Here is a 24814-nt window from a genome sequence, read left to right as displayed (position 1 = left end):
GAAAGGATGGGGTTTTTTGTGGATGGGGCATTGTTTGTTGATATCAGGCTTACTGTTCGGCGAATCGGTAGAGCTGGTTGTTTGTGCAATCTCAGTTTTGTGAGTAGAGATGAAGCTTTTCAGTGGTCCACCTCTTCTTACTGAGGTTTCAGGCTTTACAGGGGCAGTTGAAGATAAGTGGAATGCAAAACTTGGGTCGTTGCGCATATAGGACTCCTTACATACAAAATCTGTGAAAAATGTGAATGGAGGAAATGGTACCTGGTACTGAAGCTTATATTGAGACCCTTGGGACATCCACTTTTCTTGGAGGTTAAGAGGAAGTTTGTTGACAATAGGTGCCACGCCCCTCGCTGTGTCCAGGAAAGAGAGCCCAGGTAAGTAGCCTCCAAGCTTTGCTGACTCCACTTCTTTGAGCAGATCTGCAAGTTCTCTTAACTTTTGGGGTTCTCTATTGCTCATTTTAGGGAAACAATCCAGCTTATCAAAGAGTGTTTTCTCAATTATTTCAACACTCCCAAAGCTTTCTTCTAGACGGGACCATGCCATTCTACAACCGGCTGCTGGATCAGCGACGTGAACAGCTCTCACTCTTTTGACTTGTTCTGAGGATTGCGGTCCTAGCCACCTTGTCAGAAGATCAAGCTCCTCGCTTGGGGTGAGTGATAATCCTTCTAGAGCATTCATAAATGATGACTTCCAGGCTAAGTAGTTTTCCGGCCGATCGTCAAATTTACTAAGCCCTGAGTTCACAAGCTCACGACGCACCAGGTATCTAGCTATTTCACTCATACCTGCATGGTTTGTCGAGGGTGGCTGTTGCGTTGAACCGCTGAGATAGGAAGTCTGAGGTTGTCTCACTTTCTCTGAAACCGGAATTTGTCCATAGGCTTTGTTATGAGACATTGATGTGTATGGCAGGTTGCCAGGAGTATGCTGGGGAAATGATAAGTGTGTACTGGGCATTCTAAGCTGGCTTATAGTGTATGGTCTAGGAGTTGAAATGTGGTTAAGTCTGTCAACGTTCTGTGTGGCATCGCTCGTGACAGCCGTGGTGGGAAGCACAGGCAAGATCATAAACTGTTCGTGATCACGGGAGTCAGGCTCTGCTTTAACATGAGGGAGACAGTGAAAACTTGATCCAGAAAGACTGTCCACATAGTCCTTTGTACGCTTTTCAATAGTCTCCTGTGGAAATGCTGTGACATCAGTCGCCATATTCATTTCTCCTGTCTCGATTTCTGATACAGCCGCTTCAAGAAACTCAGCCTCTGCTGCTGCCGCTGCAAACTCCTTTTTATGCTGTAGTGATAACAGTTCAGATTCCAGTTTAGCTCTTTCTAGCAGTACCTCAGCCTCTCTTTCCACAAAGTTTGTACGTGCTCTCACTGCTTCTGCTTTAGCTCGTGCTCTGGTTGCCGCCATACTCGCAGCGGACGATCTTGAGCTCTTGGAAGATGCAGATATCACCGATCTGGTTTCCAGTTGACTGAGTGAGGCATGTGATGTGGTCAGTTGTTGCTGTTGCTCTTCAGTTTTCTCTTTAACATCCATCTTGAGTCAACTGTGATGGGTGGAATAACTGATAGCTGTCTTTCTCAGAAGTGTTGTCTTCAGCCCGTCGTGATGCTTTTTCACTAATCTGTCCTCTGCATGCGTGTGCGTTGGGCATGCATATACAGATAGTTAAACACTATATAACGTGATGAAGAGGCTTCAATGACCACTCAGAGGATGTCAATTATCTTCTTTACTTGAGTGCAATCATGTTGTTTCTCTCTCAATGTTACATTATTTTTGTGAAAAAGCAAAGCTTCTCTGGGGCTTTACACAACGACACTGGAATCCGGAGTAAACAGCACGCGATTTCTCTGCTGCGCAGAACTGGAAAAATGGCTACTGAGGTTTGCGTGATTGTCGCTATGAAGCATAACAAATAAAGTTTTCTCAATGGTAGTTTAACTAAAACTATAGCAAACAGCGCCATCTAGTGGGGAAAAATGGCTAACTTTAGACATGACATAATACTCTTAATAGTGCATTTCAGCGAAGAAAGAAATATAAAGTATAAAGAAATAAATAATATATATAGTCAATGACGTGATGGTCTTTTTTTTTTGGTCTGAATTAAAATGCAAATCATACTTAAATTGATTTTTTTTTTTTAATACCTCTTCTATGTTGTTTTTAATTTCTAAATTAAAATTAATTTTTGACATTTTTTGGGGGCATAAGCTCAAAAATACTTTCCTCATATCATAATGAAGAAAGAAGCCCAGTTAAAAGAAAAAAGAACATTTAAAAAGAGTTTTTATTTTTATTATTTTAAACAAGGGAAATCAAAAGTCATGTGGTACAACCAACAAGTAGAAAGAAAACATTAAACAGCAAATGATGTCAGAGAGACACTGCAGACATTAACTGTCTATCAAGGTCAAGTTTATTCAAATCTATGATCATTTTATCCATTTTATCTATGACAGAGCAAGATTAGTTCAGGTTCTAAGATGTCATGTGGTATAACCTCCCCCAAAAAAAAAATAAAAAAAAAAAATAAAATACATTTAGGAATTAATGTTATCACGTGTTACTTGCCCACATGAATCTGTGATTTTGAACTTTTGGTAAAAATAGTATACGTTTTTTAAGGCCACATGATGCTAAGTAATCAGTAATTCTATGTAGAAGCGCTTTGAGTGCAGAGAAAAGCGCTATATAAATGTAATGAATTATTATTATTATTATTACTAAAGATTACATTTAGAAGAACCTGCCATTTTCAACTACTTTTATTTTATTTTGTTCCCTTTCCATTATTTTTCACACTTGTATTTGTCATTGACCCCTGTACTTTTTCTCTTCTGCAAAGCTGAAGAAATTGTGCTCTAACTTGATCTTTATACATAGCTAAAGTTATCTGACCCCAAATACAGTCCCCAGAGTACATCAGCAATTTTAACAAGAAAGTAAGGAAAGCCCGGTTTTGCTTTAACCTGAGGTGCAACATCTCATAAAACCTTTACCAAAAGATTCCCTATACATGGCTAATCACAACTATATCAAGAGCCTGAAATCAGTGTGTGTGTATAAAGTGTGGCTGGACTAAAGATCTTCTAAATCTCTAAACTTCCTCTGGCTCTGAATGGGAACCACATGCTGCTGCACAGTACGGTTGTTCCCTACTCACTCAATGGACTGCTCTGGGGCATAAGTTAGCCTTCCCTCCCTCAGTCCAGACTCCAGCATCATGGATTCATAATCCAAACCAATGTGGTTAACAAGTTACCAATTAGCCCAGCATTAACAGATCTCCAGTTTGCTCTTGCTGTCACCCACAATGACAGCCATGCCAGAACAGTGTGCACGGAGGTAAAATACGATAGGAGGGAATCCTTTCACCCATAAAAACAGATTGGGTTGGGGGGTATACAAAGGGAACTGCCAGCTGAAATTGCAGCCTCCTCACCACATGGCAAACTCACTTTCCCCATAATGTGGAGAGAGCTCTAGGGAAATATTACTGCCTGCATGAAGACGTTAAGAGAAGTTTACAGGCAGACCATACACATTCCTGCAGACTTAGGCAACACCGCTTTAAAAGTAATACTAAGGGGTTGAGAATGTGTGTGTGAAGGAATGATATTTTCACCCTTTTAAGAGATCTAGCATTAAAAGTCATAAAACATGGCAGGTGGGTCAACACATCCCTGGCAAGTGAGAGTAAGCTCCACCATTAAATAATCACTTGCACTCTAAATTAGATTCCCTATAGCTTCATATAGACCCCATTGACTGTAAGGAGTTTAATCACTCCGTAGATTCAAGGACAAGTCTGATACTTGCACAATGATCCACATCTGCACATTCCATATGGTTTGATTTGTTTTGTACACTGATATTACTAATAATAATAAAAAAACTCCTTGATCTGCTATTTCTTTCATCTTACATTTTTTATTTTATTATTTAATGAAATATCTCATTAGTTTGCATTTTTTCCTTGCCAAAACCTACAACTGAGTGTAAGCAACAATGTCAGACAATCTGGATGTCATTGTTTGAGCACAGACTCTCCATCAGAATGGAATCAGTGTGGACATCTGGATACGATCTGAAGTTATGAGGCGGGGACTCCCATAACCAGATAGCATCTAATCCACAGGAAAGGTAAGGTGGTAAGGCAGATGATTACATTTCACTACTTTCATTTCCACTATTGGGCTTTTCACACTATTGTTAACCAAGAGCCATTCTAACGCTGAGCAAAGGTCACATTTCACACTGTTTATACCTTTACTAAGTGGTAAGGTGCATTTGGCGGCCAAAAAAGGACCATTGTCTAATGTAAATAGTGTAACGATATGAAACACAGCACTGAACAGCTTTCTGTTGATCAGCACGGGGAATTTAGATGAGCAACTTGAACCCGTTGCGAAATCTGTGAAATTTAAGATCGTGTGAATTCCTATTGAAATGACTGGATTTCACCTGAGAAAGAGCAACAGTAAACGTGACCGTACTTTTTAAGATTTCACACTGGACATCTGTAAAGTTCTTATTTGCATATTTAAGAGGTAAACAACTTTGATTGGACAAATACTTGTTTCAATAACAGCTTTTCCATCTGTGAAAATATCGGCATGCAAGCAAAAAACAAATAATGCCGTCTCTTCTTTACTCAAGTTTGTGCTTGCCATCACTGTTTGACATTTTTATTTTTGCACAGATGTTAAAACTAAACATTGCATGTGAAAGTGTCTGTTATTGTACAAAGAACATGAATATTTAATGAGGTATGAACTGTTTATTTTATGATTGGTTGTCAGTTGCTGAACAATTTGCTGTAACATTCTCATAGCACTGAACTTCAGTGTTAGTACTGTTATCAGGTTCATAACCATGGGTTAAAAGTGATGATAACCCTGTTTTAAGTTACAAATGGTAATTTTTCGCTTAATGCAGAGCTAAATATGGGTGTAAAAGACGATTACCCATGGTTAAGGACAAGTGTGAGTGTCTGCAGTCAACAAACATGTCCCATTCAAACAAAAAAACTCAAGTCATGTTTCACTGAGAACTGAAATACACTGATAATAGGCACAGTCACGAAACCAAGCAATCTGACGCTGTATCTGCATAGTTTGTGGTATTAATCAAATTTATACAGAAAGATATGTACACAGCGGCTGAAATTAAACAAAGAAAAGAGCACAAGATGGGGGTCAAAATTGTTCCAAGTATAAAGTTCCCCTAAAACTCTTCACAAAACAACTAAATTACAGCTTCACTTATAGGATGACTACGTTTCTCTTCTAGCTAATGAGACCTTACTGATAGATAATGTGTTTGTTGAACGCTCTGGACTACCATTAAAGTTTCATTACATTACATCTCATTTTTAATACGCTAAATTCCTCCGTGTTGTGAAAACACCATGTGCTCAATCTGTCGTCTCATTCGATACTCTGTAGAAAATTATCGAGTTCTACATCTCGCCATCATTCATAACACATGAGTGCACTGACATCAATTCGCGTCTGTAAATGCAACTTCCTTCCTTTTCAAAACAAAGACATTTGTTCAGACCCAAAGCATATTTTTCTCAAAACAAATCTGTCTTGTGTCTTGACATGCGAAAAAGTATCTAGAATGCAACGAGAGGTGTAAAGCGTTCACCGCTCATCTTGGTCACACAGTTTGCAGGGCTCTAGATCACTTCTTCCTGTCGTCTGGGAATTCCTGCCACCGATGTTTAATGTGGGACCATGCAGCACACGACTGTCACAAGCACACATTCATTCCAGATGTATCACGCCATATCAAAGCCAAGATCCACTAAGCAGCACTGCGGCCTGGGCGGCGGGAATACCGATTAGATGCTTTATGGCGTCTATAAAAAACAAAAGAAAGAAATCTGAAATCTGAAAACAGCACTCTCAGCTTCTTAAAAAGCTCTTTCAGCTTCCACTGCGATCTTGTGGCTTCGTTTTCGAAGGTAACTGTGAGGGTTCCTCTGCTCAAAGAAAATATTTGCTATGCTCGGTCCATGAAAGTGAGATCAGCTCTCAGCATGCTGTCCAAGATGGAGGTTTTATGGTGGGGGAACACAAGCATAATGTGTTGAGTGATAAAGAACTATACGAATTTGTGAAGTTTTGGAGTGGTAAGATTCACTTCGCTGACTGACCTGAGCTCCCAGTTTCTCTTCCGCCCCACCAGCATCCTACCTGAAATGGAATCTCACAAGTCAGGGTTTTTTTTGTTGCTTTTTGATGTCAAAGACACACAAATATTTTATGATCCGCTTGAAAGGGACCCTCTTTAGAAAATATAAATGCAGCTATACTGTATATTTCCAAGTATAAATACACATTTTATACTGTGTGTGAAAAAATATGCAATTATAAAAACATGTTTTTACAAATGACCTGATATAAAGTAATTTTTATAAATGACTTTTATCCGATACCAGTACCTCCTCGGTATTTTTTAAACGGTTCCGGTGCTTAAACGGTTCTTGAAACGGTACTTAAGAAAACGAAACCGCACACACTTTGTCAAAAAATAATACCCCTTTATTTACAGGGCCAAACTGGACACAATATTAACTTATATCTTTAAACAATATAAATACAAGTAACATATGGTAATAATAAATAAACCAATATAAAATAAAAAATTCACATTACATAATATCAAATAAAACAATATAGTATCAAACAATGTAATAATACTGGAGATTAACAGAGATTACTACCTGGGTAATCTAATATCGACATGGCTACAGGTTCCCATGTTTTGTCTGCTTGAACCATAGACTGTAAAAAAAGATGGACGACGCCTGTTCGCTCTTCTCCGTTGGAGAGAACTGAAGCCGCCAGTGTCCCGATATGGCGCTGACATATTGGAACTTGATGTGACAAGAAGAATGGCTCAACTTAATAAGTCTTTCCAGTATTGAATGAATTATATTTATTATAGTTGCCATCTTGGATTAACTTTTAAATAATGCATTATGGAATTGCCCTCACTGTGAAAAATAAATGCAATGCTAGCTTAGAATTTGGCCAAAAGAAGGAATTATATGAGGCAGAACAATAAAGTTGCATATCTTTTGGAACAGCAATACCTTAAAATGCTGCCTAATGAGGCAACTTACTAGGTTTTGGAACAGAGATAATGTTCACACATCATATCATAATAAGCATCCAAAATCTGCCAAACGGCAAAAAAAAAAAAAAAACTTACATAAGTCAAATGGCCAAAATCAAGTTCATCCACATAAGGAAAAGTTTAACAAGTCATTTTGGTATACAGCTTCACCACTGTATAACCACAACTGGCAGCATCCACGAGTCCTGACCCTCAGTATCTCATGAAATGACATGTCTAGTGGTTTGAAAGACATAACCATGACAAACATTTCCAGATCCATGAGTCTAATAAAAACGACACTGTGTAATCAGCACTGCCGATCATTAATAAATCCATTTCATGTGAATTCAGGTTGAGGCCAGTTTGTGCTTCCAGGATGGCTGAGTCATCGTTATCTTATTCTGTTTTCCTCATATCTCTGTCAGGATGACAAAATGACAAACCACAACTCACGTTCATCTTAACTACATGCGATTAAACTTGTAGGTCGTTTCCTCGACAAAAACGTCTTTGCTGCATTGTTTCACGTGGGATAGCTGTGGAAAAAAAGATCTTGATGAATGAATCAAACTATGGAGAATAAAAAGAGCTGTGATTGATGATGGTACCTTTAAAAAGTTGTCAAAGGTCCCAAACATGCTCTATTCATGGGTCTCTGCTGGGAGGCCTAATCTTATTGTAAGCCACTCTGTACAGGCCAACACTGAGGCCAAGCAGAGGAGTGAGAAAGTCAGAATGAAGAGAGAATGAGATGAGACATGATGGATAGAGGCCTGCCCCAGAGATGCAGATGGAGAAACCTTCCCACTGTCTTGTCTCGGTTTCTTTATTAATCCATCAAGTCAGAATGGTAACAGAAGCCAGCAAAGGACAACGTCTTTTAACTTTTTACAGTTGCTCGGCTCTGAAACTCACAGTCTGATACGCTGCCCTTTGTGCAGATGTTAAATCTGTCAGAGCTGGAAAAAGTGGTATGTCTTTAATAGGGATAGGGAAAAAGAGGGGGGGGGTAGTAAACCAGAACATGAAGATGATTTGAAGCATTTAAACATTTAAATATAAAATCAAGCCTGAAATGAATAAAATACAGCTGCAAAATCATGCAGTTCCTGTCTGTTTTACTGTTACCAAGTTATAAAGCACAAGTTATTGCATCCTGCCTTTATATAAACTTTACAGTCTTTCAAAAACCGGACACAGTATCTGTGAAGTGTTAAGGATATCAAACTACTAAAGGTCTCCTGATGCCAGGAATGTGGCTGATGCTATTTCCCATGTGCACAAGCATCACAGCTGTGTGAGATGTTGCATCCATTTAAATGAAACACCCATAGATATATGGATATATTCCAATTTCGATACATATTTGTCTTGTCTTGCTTGTATTTGTTTGGCTTTTAAAGTCTCAATATCAAGAGAAGAGCAAGAGTATGCTGTATATATACCTGGTTTCCGAGTATAAAAATATTTATTTATTTTTACGCAACCACAAAATTATCATGATTTTGTTTATTATTTTGTTATTATTATAAAAAAAAAAAATTACTGACATTTTGAAAATAAAAAATCTGGATGGGAATTAGTACTGGTCAAATAACTGCAGCTGAAAACACAGAATAGAACACAGAACAGCCTATGCTTTTTTCCCACGACTAAGATGAGACGATAACGAGACAACAATAGGGTCATTAAACAATAATTGTGACTATTTCAACATTCAATATCATCGACAAAAAAAAGACGAGACTGCAAGCAGTACAAAAAATAAGAACTTTTTGTTGAAAAAAAAAGAGAAAGTTTGTGATTGATGTCAAGTGTTTAAATCCCCCAATCAGAGTTTTTTGTTAAAAGGAACGATTTACTGCCCGGTGATTTACGTAATATTTGCAATCTAGCAACCCTGTGCATGCACTCTCTCTCTTTGTCAAAGTATTCTTTGGAAATTCATCTTTTGTGTTCCATGGGAGGAAACAACCTCATATGGGTTTACGACATAATGAGTAAACGATGACAGGATTTTCCTTTTTGGGTGAACTACTTCTATAAAATCAACAGCAAGTGCACTTGAGCAAAGCAGTAATTTTCATTGCTTCCCAAATGCTGAAACAATGATAACCATTTCATATTTATATACAACAATGACATATTAAACAAGCCAATGGGAGGTTCAAGCCTCACTCTGCTCTTGGACCTCCAGCTCAGTTTTTATCTATATGACTGTTTCTCTATCCGCAGTAGATCTGCCATGTACAGATCCTGCCTGCTTCTCGCCACAGACAGTCTATTCGCTCAAGGGAATGTGACATCTATCAGCACAAAGACTGGTCGTTGAAATACACATACAGTATAATACCCTTCATAACCTCAGCTTGTATATAACGTAGCATTCAGTTTCTTAACACAAACTATGTTAATGATGGTTCCATCCTGAAGGACTCATCATAGTCTTTAGAGTGGATCACCGCAACATATCCGTTTTGGAGAATTTCCGAACTTGCCTCAAAAGACGAGCCGTTTCTTTCCTAGTCACCTTAGTACAAATAATGGCAAAATGGTGTCTGTTCAGACGTAACACTGAGATGAGGGTTATTAGCTAAATGAGAAAAAGGCAAAGAGTGCAAGGACTTTTTGAGAAATACAGGTCCTTCTCAAAAAATTAGCATATTGTGATAAAGTTCATTATTTTCCATAATGTAATGATAAAATTTTTACTTTCATATATTTTAGATTCATTGCACACCAACTGAAATATTTAAGGTCATTTATTGTTTTAATACTGATGATTTTGGCATACAGCTCATGAAAACCCCAAATTCCTGTCTCAAAAAATTAGCATATCATGAAAAGGGTCTCTAAACGAGCTATTAACCTAATCATCTGAATCAACCAATTAACTCTAAACACCTGCAAAAGATTCCTGAGGCTTTTAAAAACTCCCAGCCTGTTTCATTACTCAAAACCGCAATCATGGGTAAGACTGCCGACCTGACTGCTGTCTAGAAGGCCATCATTGACACCCTCAAGCAAGAGGGTAAGACAGAAAGAAATTTCTGAACAAATAGGCTGTTCCCAGAGTGCTGTATCAAGGCACCTCAGTGGGAAGTCTGTGGGAAGGAAAAAGTGTGGCAAAAAACGCTGCACAACCAGAAGAGGTGACCGGACCCTGAGGAAGATTGTGGAGAAGGACCGATTCCAGACCTTGGGGGACCTGCGGAAGCAGTGGACTGAGTCTGGAGTAGAAACATCCAGAGCCACCGTGCACAGGCGTGCCGCATTCCCCAGGTCAAGCCACTTTTGAACCAGAAACAGCAGCAGAAGCGCCTGACCTGGGCTACAGAGAAGCAGCACTGGACTGTTGCTCAGTTTTGCATGTCATTCGGAAAACAAGGTGCCAGAGTCTGGAGGAAGACTGGGGAGAAGGAAATGCCAAAATGCCTGAAGTCCAGTGTCAAGTACCCACAGTCAGTGATGGTCTGGGGTGCCATGTCAGCTGCTGGTGCTGGTGCACTGTGTTTTATCAAGGGCAGGGTCAATGCAGCTAGCTATCAGGAGATTTTGGAGCACTTCATGCTTCCATCTGCTGAAAAGCTTTATGGAGATGAAGATTTTATTTTTCAGCACGACCTGGCACCTGCTCACAGTGCCAAAACCACTGGTAAATGGTTTACTGACCATGGTATTACTGTGCTCAATTGGCCTGCCAACTCTCCTAACCCTGAACCCCATAAAGAATCTGTGGGATATTGTGAAGAGAAAGTTGAGAGACGCAAGACCCAACACTCTGGATGAGCTTAACCTCTTAACCTTCTCCAGAGCGTCGGCGCACTGAAGCGTTTTTTTATTTATTTAGTTCAAATATACTATCAGATTTAATGTTATACCTTGACAAACTATACATCATTAAAAAGATATAAGACTCAAGATTCAGTATTTGACCACTATTGTATTCTGAGAAACTTATAGTGACAGTTATGTCTTAATTTGTGTCAGGAGTTATGAAATGAAAAAAACGAGTCGATACCTTTAATATGAATTATGAGCGTCAGCTGGTCCATTCATAAAAAACACTCCGTGCTGTCCTCATGATAGCGATTCACAAAACAACGTCCCTGAGGGCTTTTAGCTCAACAATGTGCAGATGTGGAGAAATATTGATATATTCTCATAGATTCACATCATATTTCTATAGACAGGAATAATATTTATTGAATTTATACCCAAATGCGTCGATGTAATCATAATGATCGCTTCTTCCTGAGATGTGCTGTGTTTTCCATTCATACCAATAGCATGGGGGCGCTATTATGTCCAATAAAATTCCATATATGGATCATGAAGAAGACCCATAGTCATGTGACATTCCAGGACGTCACTGAGTGATACAGAAAGTACAGAGATCGCTGTAACGGGCCGCGCGCACTTCGCGCTCTTGCGGACGCGGAACTCAGTTACAACCTTTCTTTTAGGGGGTGGACCAAGATGGCGACCGAGTAAGTCAGTTACTGCTGAGCTCCCGCACAAAGTTTTAATTTGGTGGTATTTTAAGAAAAACTGCATTCATCTATAATCGGACTATTTCTTATGACTTTGAGAACATTCTAATGTCACCGCCTGAGAAGAAAAGAATGCACAAGAACAAGAAGAACCTCATCCCTGATACACAGCCAAATAATGCTCTGATAGCCTCGTGTCACGAGTATGCTAGCATGTCGACAGTTGAGGTATCCATGTCGGAGGATCACTTTCCCGGGCTACCGGTGACTCCATGTGATTCCCCAGCGGCAAAGAAGGCTCTCTATAGTGCAAAACACGAGCCCACATCCCAAGACAACATAGTCATTACTACCCTTTCCCAGCTTATTAAGGAGCAGGCTGACTCCATAAAAATTCTGGTGAGTGAAAACTCCAAAAAAATTGATGGAAACGCACTGAAAATTGAAGGGCTGAAGAAAACAGTGGACTTTATATGCAGCGAAGTTAAAGAAGCCCAGCAGAAAGTTAAAAATGTTGATGGCCGCCTTAAAGAGGAAGAAAAAAAAGTGGCGGCGCTTTTAACTCGCGTGTCTGAAATGGAGACTTACTCAAGAAGGTGGAACTTGAAGGTCTATGGAGTGGCCGAAAACTCTGGAGAAAACGTGAAGGAAAAGGTTACAGAGCTTTGTCGGAGTATTCTGCCAGATGACAAATTGACGCCAGCGATCGACGTTGCCCATCGCATTGGGAAAGTTACACCTGCCAACGTTCGGCCGAGACCGATCATCATCAGATTCTCCCAGAGATCCTACAGAGATGCTCTATGGAAAGCGGCAAAAAATCACCCCGTCATACGTGACAACAAACTCCGCTTTGTTGAAGATCTCACGCAACTTGTCAAGGAGGCTAGGTTGAAGTTGTGGCCTTTGGTGAATAAGGCACGTAGTGAAGGTAAATCGGCTTATTTTGTGGGCGCACGGGCTTTTGTCGATGGTAAGGAAATCACTTGAAGATCTGTGCTGATATTGGCCCGAAATCTCCGGTATAATGCTCTTAGTTTTTCTTTTTTACTACCTTGTTCTGATGCCTGATCCTTAGTTTTAATTTTTGAGGATCGTTTGGTATGCAGCTTAATATGTTCCCTGAAAGACTTACCAACGTAAAATAACTTTTTACCTTTTTTTACATAAAATTTGTTGGTCTTCTTTCTATTGATGGGACGCAAAAATATGGTTTTAAATATCCACCATATAACTCTTTTTTTTTTTTTTATGTGCATCTGGTGCTCAGTATAGCATTGTTTGTTAATTGTTCCGTTGTACTTAAACCATTTCATAAGCCTTTTCTGTTCGTAAAATTTCATTGTCTATAGTGTCTTTAAACGCCAGGGGGTTAAGAAATATAACTAAGCGAAAAGCGTTATTTTTATTTGTTAAACAGCTGAACACAGATCTCTCATTTTGTCAAGAATCTCACTCAAACTCAAACGACGAAAATTTTTGGAGATCTCAGTGGGGGAACGAGTTATGGTTTTCTCACTGTTCAGAAAGATCTGCTGGAGTTTTAACATTGAAGCATAAGTACAATGGTGACATTTTACACACAGATACTGATCCAAAAGGGCATTTTATCTGCCAAGTGGTTGATTATAACAAGATTGTTTTAATCACATTCAACATTTACGGGTACAATTCTAATTTAGAAAACATCCAATTATTGGCTAATATAGAAAATAGACTCAAGTATTGGCTAACAAAATTTCCAAATGCTCACATTTTACTTGGAGGTGATTTTAATGTTTCTCTAAACTCTGAGATTGACAGATGGCCACCTGCACGTGATAATAATAGAAATGCATACTTTAAGCTTTTTATGGACAGGTTTGATTTAGTTGACATATGGAGAGTTAAATTCCCAGATGATATTTCATTCACCTGGAGTAACAAAGACAACACTAGACTTTCTCGCATAGATTTCTGGTTAGTTTCAAAAAGTATTAAAGAGCAGGATATCTCTGTTAACATTCTTCCCTGTCCATTAAGTGATCATAAAGCAGTATTCATTTCTTTGAATTTTTTTTCAGATAATGTTTACAAAGCCAATTACTGGAAAATAAATAATTCTCTTCTTAAAGTGGAGGAGGCTAAACAGAAAATCCCACAGTTGATTAAACATTTTTTCAACAAAGCTGTGGTGGAAAATTCTTTTAGTCTTAATTGGGAGTTGTTTAAATATGAATCAGCAAAATTCTTTAGGAAGCTTGGTAGTAATCTTGCTAAAAGTAGAAAATTGGAGGAACAGAGAGTTATCACAGGCATTTCGGTAATGTCTCAAATTTAACCAGACGTCTTAACAGAGGAAGATAAATTAGAAATGCTTAATTTACAAGAGAGCCTGGATAATATATATAAAAAGAAGGCAGAAGGAGCTTTTATAAGGTCTCGGCAACGGTGGTTAGAAGAAGGGGAACAAAATTCTGCATACTTTTTCAAATTGGAAAAGTATCGCGCAAAAAGTAATACTATTAATGAATTACTAATAGGCAACTGTATAAGTGATGATCAACATGTAATATCTGATTTTTGTTCCTCGTTTTATAAAAAGCTATATACCTCAGAATATACCGACGTTGATTCTTCGATATTCCTTAATTCTCTACATAATACTCCTAAGCTCGACGAATCAGAAAGGGATCTTTGTGACCTCCCCTTATCCCTGGCAGAGGTCATTCAGTGTTTAGAACTGTTAAAAGACAACAAATCACCTGGAACAGACGGCCTATCATCTGAGTTTTATAAATTGTTTTCCCAGCAGATAGCGCCCTTCTTACTGCAGGTGTTTAATGAAAGTATATTAGCCAAAACCTTACCATGGAGCATGACTCAAGGTTTGATTACTTTACTCCCTAAACCACGCAAAGATTTACTTTATATTGATAATTGGCGTCCAATCAGCCTGTTGAATAATGATTACAAAATTTTGGCCCTTATATTTGCTAGAAGAATAAAAAAAGTATTAGATTCTATAATTGATGGAACACAATCAGGTTTTATGCCTAAGAGGCATATCTCCAACAACATTAGATTAGTTTTAGATGTAATTGACTATTCATATTTAATTTCAGAGGACAGCTTCATTTTTTTCCTAGACTTTTTTAAGGCCTTTGATACTGTCGAACATAATTTTCTTTTTCATTCACTCAAGAAGTTTGGCTTTGGGGATTTCTTTTGTGATGCAATCAAAACGTTATATAGTAATGCAAATGGCTCAATTAAACTTAAAAATGGGTCTTCTCCCAGATTTGAAATCAGACGTGGAATTCGGCAGGGATGCCCCATTTCTCCCTATCTTTTTTTACTTGCGGCTCAACTTTTGTGTGATCATATTAAAAATAGTAATTTGCAGGGCATTTCCATTGCTGGAAAAACAATTATTATTAGTCAGCTGGCAGATGACACAACACTGTTTTTAAAAGACTGCTCCCAGGTTCCTCTTGCTATTGACATAATAGAAGCCTTCAGTAAAGCCTCTGGTCTCCGCTTAAACCTTAAAAAATGTGAATTACTGCCTCTTAAAGACTGTGATGTTGAGTTAATTGCTAATATTCCTGTGAAAAACTCTATTAATTACTTGGGTATTGTGATTGATAAAAATGAATCTCAAAGAAGCAAGAATAATCTCACTCCCATTGCTGAAAAAATGAAGAAGAAATTTAACATGTGGCTATTACGTGATTTATCTTTGAAAGGCAGGATTTTACTCTCAAAGGCAGAAGGAATATCAAGAGTAACATACGCTGCTCTTTCTTTATGCATAGATCAACCAATGTGTAAATCCATAGATAAAATCCTTTATGATTTTGTTTGGAAGAATCGTAATCATTATCTGAAAAAGTCTGTTTTAATGAATGAGTACAGTAAAGGTGGCCTTAGTTTTCTTGACTTTACTACGTTAAATTACACTTTCAAAATTAAATGGATTAAGCGATACTTAGAGTGCCCAACCAATCTGTGGAATTTTATTCCCCATTATATCTTCTCTTCAGTTGGTGGACTCCAGTTCCTGTTGGTATGCACTTATAATATTGAAAAAATTCCTCTTAAACTTTCTTCGTTTCATAAACAAATGCTGCTATCTTGGTCAATGATTTACAAGCACAACTTCACTCCTCATAGGTTTTATATTTGGAACAACAGATATATTTTGTATAAAAACAAATCCTTGTTCTTTCAAAAGTGGTATGACAATAATATTTTGTCTGTAAATCAATTACTCAATCAGCATGGTCAACTCTTTAACTACAGTGAATTTCTTCATCATTTTGGTATACCTATTTCACCTAAGGACTTCTCTATCGTCTTCGATGCCATACCTTCAGCTGTCATCTCACTTTTTAAAGGTGTTAATGGTCTTGTTGATCCCCCTAAACTGGTGGATGTGAAGGAAACAGCTGTTGGAAATATATGTTTTTCACTGCTACCTAAAAGTATGAATAAGGCAGTTCGTCAACTTTTTCTACAGGAGTTTAGGTGTGCACCCGCTGCTATATCTTATTGGTCCTCATTTGTTGGAGAGATTTGTTGGGAAAAAGTTTGGCTTTTGCCTCACAAGTTTTTTTTAACCAACAAAGTTAAAGAGATCTCATTCAAAATGCTTCACAGGTTTTACCCCACTAACTTTTATCTGAAAAAAATGAAAAAAGACTTGGATATCAGCTGTACTTTTTGTGAAGAACTAAACGAAACAATGGTCCATTTATTTTGGTCTTGCCCACATACCAAAAAACTTTGGAGCAAAGTGGTTCAATTTATTGTTGTCCATATTTACCCTCAATTTGCCTTGCGGTGGGAAAATGTTTTGTTTGGTTTCACTCAACATGATAAAAATTTATGTTCCGAGTATTATGTGATAAATTTGCTTATCATTTTAACCAAATTTTATTTGCACAAGTCAAAATTCTTAAAAAAGAAACCAAGCTTTCTGGTGCTTGCAGCTAATATTAAGAACTATGTTCTCTCAATATCTGAGTGTTGTGACGACCTCTGCTGCTGCTTTTGAGAATTGCAGTTTGGTACCGGAGCCCACTAATTGCCTCAATTGGCAGTCAATTGGAAACACCTGTGACCGTGCCTTAGACGCTTCTTAAGAGATCACCAACTGAGCCAAGGGAGAGGGAACTTTGGTTTTGGACTTTGCTTTTGGACTTTGCCTTTTGCTTGCGTTGTATTTTGTTACTTTTTGCATTTACATTTCAACTTCAACATTGCATTACACTTTCGACCATGCATCTTGCTTTACACACTGATCTTGCTGATGAATACAGAAACACTTCTATTTTCTTTAAATGTTTTCATTTTATTATTTAGTTTTGTTTTACTTTTGTAGTAAAATAAACATTACTTTTGAGCTTACAATTTGGTTTACGTGTGTCCCTTGTTTTTGTTGCTTCCCTTGAGCCAAGGGTCGTAACAAATTGGGGGCTCGTCCGGGATTTGGTTATTTGATTGCGTAAAAAAAAAAAATTTGGATGTTTAGTTTGATAATTGATTATTTGTTGGACACACAAAAATGTTTTGTGCCAAAGTCAATTTGTTCACCGTGTGAAATCACCAGTTGGTAAGTACATGTGCAATATTGTTTTTTGAACGTGAGTTTTCTCTGATAGGCATAGCGGCATGTTTCTTTTGAGACGTGTCGGATTTGTTATTTTTGTGTAGTGTTGTGGTGAAAGTGGGTAGTAGTAATTATCTCGGGAGCACATCCGTGGTGTTGAAGGCGTCGCTGGTTTGACCAGTTGCGTTTTTCACCCAGCGGGCTATAGTGCATAAATACCCCCCACCAGTAATCGCATGAAGACTAGGGTTGAGTTAGGTAGAGGTACTGGAAAGGTAGAGGGAAAACTCTCGTTATTTGATTGCACTGTGCTGAATAAATTATTCTGGTCATTTTAGCATGGCTGATATTGATGAGTTTGTTAGTTCACCTTCTCATGAATTTTTGGACAGGTGTACTAAAGAGCAATTATTAAGTATTGCTGAACGTTATGAAATTGTGATTAAAGATAAAAGGCTCAAAGATAATGTTAAAGTAGCTTTAAAAATTGAGTTGATTGAAAAAGGTTTCTTAGACACCGAGATGGAGGAATATGTACCAGTGGCATCTGAATTAAAAAGTAATTTGTCTTTTGAACAGCAAAAAGAGCTGCTACAATTAAAGATGGACCATGAGAAGTTAAAACTGCGTGCGGAACAAGGTAAAATGGATTTAGAAAAGGCAAAATTGGATTTGGAGTTTCTCAAGCTCAACCTGATGAAAGAAGGTAAGCTTTCTAGTTCTGGTCAGGAACAGAGTGTGTTGTTTTCAATCAATTCAAACTTAAAACTTATTCCTAAATTCAATGAAGAAGATCCTGATACTTTCTTTACTCTATTTGAACGCATGGCAGAATTAAGGAACTGGTCAGATGATGATTGTGTTGCGCTGTTACAGTGTGTGTTAACTGGGAAAGCACAAGTAGCATTTTCTTCATTGTCGGTTGATGATTGTAAAGATTATGATAAAGTTAAATCTCTAATCTTAAAAGCATATGAATGTGTACCCGAAGCATACAGACAGCGTTTTCGATTGCAGAAAAAAGACCAGTTGCAAACAAACTTAGAATTTGTGCGTGATCTGAGAAAACACTTTAATCATTGGTGTTCAGCATTAGACATTAAAACATTGGAGGATTTAATTCACTTGATGGTGTTGGAACAATTTAAAAATTCCGTCCCGAGCCGTATAGCTATGTATATTAGTGAGCATAATGTTAAAACGCCAGAGGAAGCGGCAATGTTGGCCGATGATTTTGTACTGACGCACAAAACCACTTTTGTGGATTGGCATGCTCGTGATGTTCAGTATGTAAAGTCTCCGTCTAAGAGTAACCGTGTTTTCACTGGAAATTTTGACCCAAGCAAGATTTGCAATTACTGTCATGAGAAAGGACATTGGAAAGCAGATTGTCCTGTCCTTAAAAATAAATTCAAACATAATGCACAAAATTCACATGCTAAGCCTTCTGCTCTTGCGGCACCAGTTCTGTCTTCAGGGAGTGAAGTTGTTGAAAGTAAAACACTTGATGTTGATTTCTCTTCTTACTCGCCTTTTATTACAGAGGGGCGTGTATCCCTGGTTGGAGAGAAAGAGGAAATCCCTGTTAAAATCTTGCGGGATACTGGCGCAATGGATTCATTTATTTTGGAATCAGTATTGCCTTTTTCCTCGCAGTCTCATACTGGTGAGAGTGTGTTAATTCGTGGAATAGGACTGAATACTCTGTCTGTGCCTCTTCATAGGGTAAGGCTTCAGTCCGATTTGATTCAAGGTGAGGTTGTAGTGGGAGTACGACCAGCTTTGCCAGTTGAGGGGGTCCATATTATTTTGGGAAATGGACTGGTAGGTGAACGTGTGTGGGCTGATACGTCAGTGTTTCCCATAGTGACCACTGATAATAAAATTGAAGCTGAACTGAGTTCTTTGTGCCAGGATTCAGCGTGTGTTGTGACTCGTGCAATGAAACGTGCCAATGAGGATGAAGTGTGTGATCAAAAAGAGATAAAATCTGATAAAATCTGCACTAAGTTGTTTATGCCTGATTTGTCTGCCTTGTCTTTTCCTGTTTCTGCAGAGGATTTAGGAATAGAACAGCGGACTGACTCCTCTTTGGATGAACTCTTCCAGAGTGCTGTTCTTCCGGTAGAGGAGTGTGACGTTTCCCGTGGATATTTCGTTCACAATGGAGTGTTGTTGAGAAAATGGAGTCCTCACAAAGATTTTGTTGGGGACCCTGTTTTCCAAGTAGTTGTTCCTACTAAATTTCGACAAATGATGATAGAAATTGCGCATGATCAATTAGGTCATCAGGGGGTGCGTAAGACTTATGATCGCCTGTTGCGATATTTTTTTTGGCCGCGATTAAAACGAGACATCTCTGCTTATATTAAGAGATGTAAAACCTGCCAATTAACGAGTAAACCGAACCAGGTGTTGAAACCTGCTCCGTTGAAACCAATTCAGGCTACTGGTGAACCTTTCGAGCATCTTATTGTTGATTGCGTAGGGCCACTTCCCCGTTCGAAGTCTGGTAGCAGTTATTTATTCACTGTGATGTGTTTGAACACACGTTTTCCTGCGGCATATCCACTGCGTACCATTACGTCTCGTTCTATTGTGAAAGCTTTAACCCAGTTTATATCCGTTTTTGGTATTCCAAAAATCATCCAAAGTGATCAAGGTTCGAATCTCACTTCGCATCTCTTCCAGCAGGTGTTAAAACAGCTGCACATTAAGCATAATCAATCTACTGCGTATCCTCTGCTGCTGCTTTTGAGAATTGCAGTTTGGTACCGGAGCCCACTAATTGCCTCAATTGGCAGTCAATTGGAAACACCTGTGACCGTGCCTTAGACGCTTCTTAAGAGATCACCAACTGAGCCAAGGGAGAGGGAACTTTGGTTTTGGACTTTGCTTTTGGACTTTGCCTTTTGCTTGCGTTGTATTTTGTTACTTTTTGCATTTACATTTCAACTTCAACATTGCATTACACTTTCGACCATGCATCTTGCTTTACACACTGATCTTGCTGATGAATACAGAAACACTTCTATTTTCTTTAAATGTTTTCATTTTATTATTTAGTTTTGTTTTACTTTTGTAGTAAAATAAACATTACTTTTGAGCTTACAATTTGGTTTACGTGTGTCCCTTGTTTTTGTTGCTTCCCTTGAGCCAAGGGTCGTAACAGTGTACAAACAAAAAAGCTGTTAGATCATATGACCTCTTTAAGCTTTACAAGATATTTATTTAATTTTTTTTCCTTTCTATGCTTTTTTTACGTTATATTTTGTTTTTGATAACTCCCTGGCTTATTTGTGATTTGTCTATAGACTTTTTTGATGTACAGAAGATGTTGTTTTCCTCCTGTATGTCCTATTTTTGAAAAAAAAAAAAAAAAAAAAAAAAGATCGCTGTAACATGCAGATAAAGATGTTTTGAAGACAATAAACATGATTGCAATGATATTTGAGTTACCTGTGTTCTTCAAGCCATGCCAGGTATTTCATAATAATAGATTATATTTATAATGTAATGCTAATCGATATAGATTTCATCATTGTTCAGAACACTAAATAATACATTTTCTGTCTGATTTTTTTTTTATCTGAAGCCAAGTTAGATCACAGAAGATTATTTAAAACACTAGACTTGCGTTATATAGTGAGTTTGGAGCGCAAACATAGTTTTAATCTCATAAATGGTCGTGTATTGATGGTGTGCTAAGCTAACATGCTAGCGAGCCCAGGCGCACCTGCCACGAGCAGTTATTGTTTTATGATTTTTTTCTAAATAGGAATGCTTACTGAAATGTTTCAGTGCATTTGATACCAGTTTCAAATATTTAGTGAGAACTTTGATAAAAGAAATTAGGGTTTGAAACCCTATGAATAGCTTGTGAATAGCCAGTCGTTAGTAGCTATAATGCAGACAAAAGAAATGCATATTTAGAGCCATAATAACCAGTCTGGAGAGGTGTAAATGTGTGCAGGGGAGACTGAGACTGAATGGGGCACCACAAAACAATAGAGACAATAGACTGAATAGATGACTCAGAAGATGACTAAACATCAGTTTGCTAATAGAGTCTAATCAAAATAAAGTAATTTGACATGATCTTGAAAAACATTTAACTAAATACAGAGCTTTATACTTATCATTTTCAGATTTTAAATATAAAATGGTCAGACATGTGGCTTTAGCTGCAGTGCATTTCTAGATTGCTCCAGGGCCAACTTCAATTTTATTTTCATGAAGATGTTTCATAAAAATAAATTTCTAATAACTTTACAAAACTTTGAAGCTATTTAAAATTGTTTTTTTCATTATGACAATAATTAATTCTACATTTACAATAAACAACCAAGTGTCAGCTTTTAAATGAGATCATACTTGTGCTTTTAGTGCAAAGGGTTCATGAACTGTATCTGTTTTAGTTTGGGTATGTCATTTCTGGGGATTTTTCAATAGTGGGCTTGAAGCTTAACAGGTTAAGGCCGCTATCGAAGCATCCTGGGCCTCCATAACACCTCAGCAGTGCCACAGGCTGATTGCCTCCATGCCACGCCGCATTGAATCAGTCATTTCTGCAAAGGGATTCCCGACCAAGTATTGACTATTGAGTGCATAACTGAACATAATTATTTGAAGGTTGACTTTTTTTTTGTAGTAGTAAAAACACTTCTTTTATTGGTTGGATGAAATATGCTAATTTTTTGAGACAGGAATTTTGGGTTTCCAAAATCATCAGTATTAAAACAATAAATAAACAATTTTCCATTATGAAAAATAATGAACTTTATCACAATATGCTAATTTTTTTAGAAGGACCTGTATTCTGCAGATGACTGCATTTTCTTCAGACTAGTTTTATTTATAAAATGTTAGGAGAGGTTAAGGTGGGTAACAAACCAAACAGAGTGACTAATTCTTTATAGGACATGCTACAAAGACCCCTGTAAGAAAGGAATCTCCATATAGAGATAGTGTTGATTAAACAACACTAAAAGGAGTGTAGAATATATATTAACTTTAAGCTGTTTCACTGTCCAGGTTTAAAACAACCATCCCAGGCAAAAATGTAGAACAAACTCATCTCCCAAAGGCCAATGAATGTTTAAATAGCAAATAACAGAAACGTTTGGCGTGCCACCATGACCCTTGTATTGCCAGTAACATGAGGCACCTTGTTCTGACCCAGCTAACTTAAACTTCATTTGCCCTCTAAGAAAAAAAGGTTCTTTTGCAGTGCACAGTCATCACAAATAACCACACTAATTCACCCGCCAATGACACACGCTGATGTCATAATTCCAGGCCAAATATCTGAGAAACATCCACACCAATAAACTCAAACGATGTTGACTTTCAACACAAAAAAGTAACACTCTGTTGATATAGGACTTTTTTTTTGTAATACACAGAGGAATAATTGCTGCCATGTTATATTTGGAAGCCAAATTAAATCTGTTTTCTGTGTGGGGGGGGGGGGGGGGGTTTGCAGACTATAGTGTAGCACACATATAAGGTTCATTGCATAAAACATTTTTGGTGATTTCTTGTGAACTGAAGGGCTTACTCATCTGCACCTAAGCAGAGTAGGTCCAAAAGTTCGAGACTAAATGCTTGTATTAAATATTTTTCTCAACTTATACCAAAAATAATTAGAAAACATATGATATTTTTTTAGTATTTGATACTGTATGTCCATCCTTTGCTTTAATAAGCAGCATGAACGCCAAAAGTTTGAGCAAAACCTGAAGATTCATGTTATCCAGCATGAGTTGATAATCTTCCAAAGAGAATCATGTGTTTCAATGGAAGTAAAGATTTTTTTGCAGATTTTACAAATTTGCTTATTGATGTAAAAGTGGTGAAGAATCTGTGCTTCCTTTGTTTTATTACAATGTTTTATTACATTTCTTTGTTTCTTATTTCAGAATCCTAAAACTTTATTATTATTATTTCCAGCTTTAAATTTGTAAACAAGTCTCTATTTACAAAATATCTTCACCTCTGCATACTGTGGCTCTACAATGTTTGCTCAAGAACGTCTTGGAAGCGCTGCACACTGTAAAGAAATTATCGTGATTTTAAGGGTAAAAGACCGTAAAAGTTTCCTTACTGTAAATGGTAAATAAATGTAATAGATCTAAGATTTAATTACAATTTTACAGTAAAATACAGTTTTTGTGTAAAGAACAAGTCATCGTATACTTTACAGTGAAAAACCATAAACTGACATTCCCAGAATTCCCTGAGTGACACTATGCATTTTCTTGAAATAAAGGTTTCTTCTTAGTTTTTTTTTTTTTTATCAGTTATATACATTAGGGTTTTATGTTACATCTAATGTTGTTAAATACATGTTTATTGCAATTTTTAATGTCGTGTGTTACCATGATGGTGTTTAGTATTTGTGTGAATGACACTGACTGTGCCCCTTCTATTTACTAGTATTTTTTACCTTCTCAACTTGTGGAAAAACTGCTAGTGATGATCTTTGATTCATCATGTGATTTTATCATCACCGCTTTTTGGTGGTTGTCAGTGTACAGAGGTGCAAATCAGATATTAGTATAGGTTGTTATATTAACATTCTATCAGAAAAAACGTTGTTTACAGTAAATTGTATTTAAATCTGTAAAATCTATAATGTTGCTAGTTTTTTACCATTCATTTCACATTTGTATTTATTTTTACAGTGTATAACAAAGGAAGAGGAATGCTGTACACAAACTGGGCAACATTTAATAATCTCACGTGAACAGGCATGCAGAACTGAAACTTATGCTGCATTTATGACCTTTTTGGAGCTTTCAATAGACAGACAGACATTTCTTAGATGTTATTTATTTTAAAAATATCTTTGTTTGTGTTCGGAGGATGAATAAAAAAAAGTTGTATGGGCTTGGAACTACATGAGGGTGAGTAAATAATGACCGAATTGTTATTGGTGTGTGGACTAAAACTTTTAAGTAGAGAAATAATAATTTAAATGAACAGGGCACGCAAACTCCCTTTTTACTTTCCGGCTCTGGTTAAATGGTCAGCACGAGGATATCAGGATGTCTGAGCAGGCCAGTTTTGCCAGTATGTTGACAGTACTCAAGAGTCAGCAGGAAGCTTTAGAGTCATGTTAACTACTGACCACTCTTCATAGCCATGGCCTTAAAAGGAGATCAGTGGTGCGTCTCAATTCCTACATTAAATGTTTAATCTATTTACAGTAAAACACTATTACAGAACTGGAGTGTCATTCAAAGAAAAAGAACATGCGAGAGGACAAAAAGGTCATACGGCAACAGGAAGAAGGTTTTTTTTCTTGTCCTTTTTTGTAAAAGCGATCCATTTTCTGCTGTCTCTTTTAGGGCATTAAACTATCTTATTACTTTTTAAATTGTCGATTATGTTATATAATACAAGAGTGTAATGGAAACACTGTCGGAACAGTGATGCCTTGTTCTGGACGTTTAGTAATGATCAGACGATCTCTCTCAAATAATGCACAGCAAAAAAAACATATCATCTTTCTATAGAAAACATTATTTTTATGTTATGTTGGATGTGTTGATTTTATAACTCACATAGG

The 24814-nt window shown here is 37.4% G+C and overlaps 1 protein-coding gene across 2 annotated transcripts in view; it reads right to left on the bottom strand.

Moving 5' to 3' along the window:
- The window catches only part of stx8 (syntaxin 8), a 100080-nt gene that overhangs the window by 43456 nt on the left and 31810 nt on the right, over positions 1-24814 (bottom strand). Inside the window, exon 7 of one of the 2 annotated variants that reach the window (XM_056246212.1) lies at positions 5293-5890. The exons of the other annotated variant lie outside the window; for it this stretch is intronic. Within the exon in view, the coding sequence (XP_056102187.1) occupies positions 5820-5890 (71 nt within the window). The 3' untranslated portion in view covers positions 5293-5819. Of the gene's footprint in view, positions 1-5292; positions 5891-24814 lie in introns of those variants that run through there. 2 annotated transcript variants of the gene reach the window in all.

This window comes from Rhinichthys klamathensis, unplaced genomic scaffold (genome assembly GCF_029890125.1).
Source record: "Rhinichthys klamathensis goyatoka isolate OS25496 unplaced genomic scaffold, OSU_Roscu_1.1 h1tg000036l_1, whole genome shotgun sequence".
Classification (NCBI taxonomy): Eukaryota; Metazoa; Chordata; class Actinopteri; order Cypriniformes; family Leuciscidae; genus Rhinichthys; species Rhinichthys klamathensis.
This window is presented reverse-complemented; position numbering and strand designations above follow the sequence as displayed.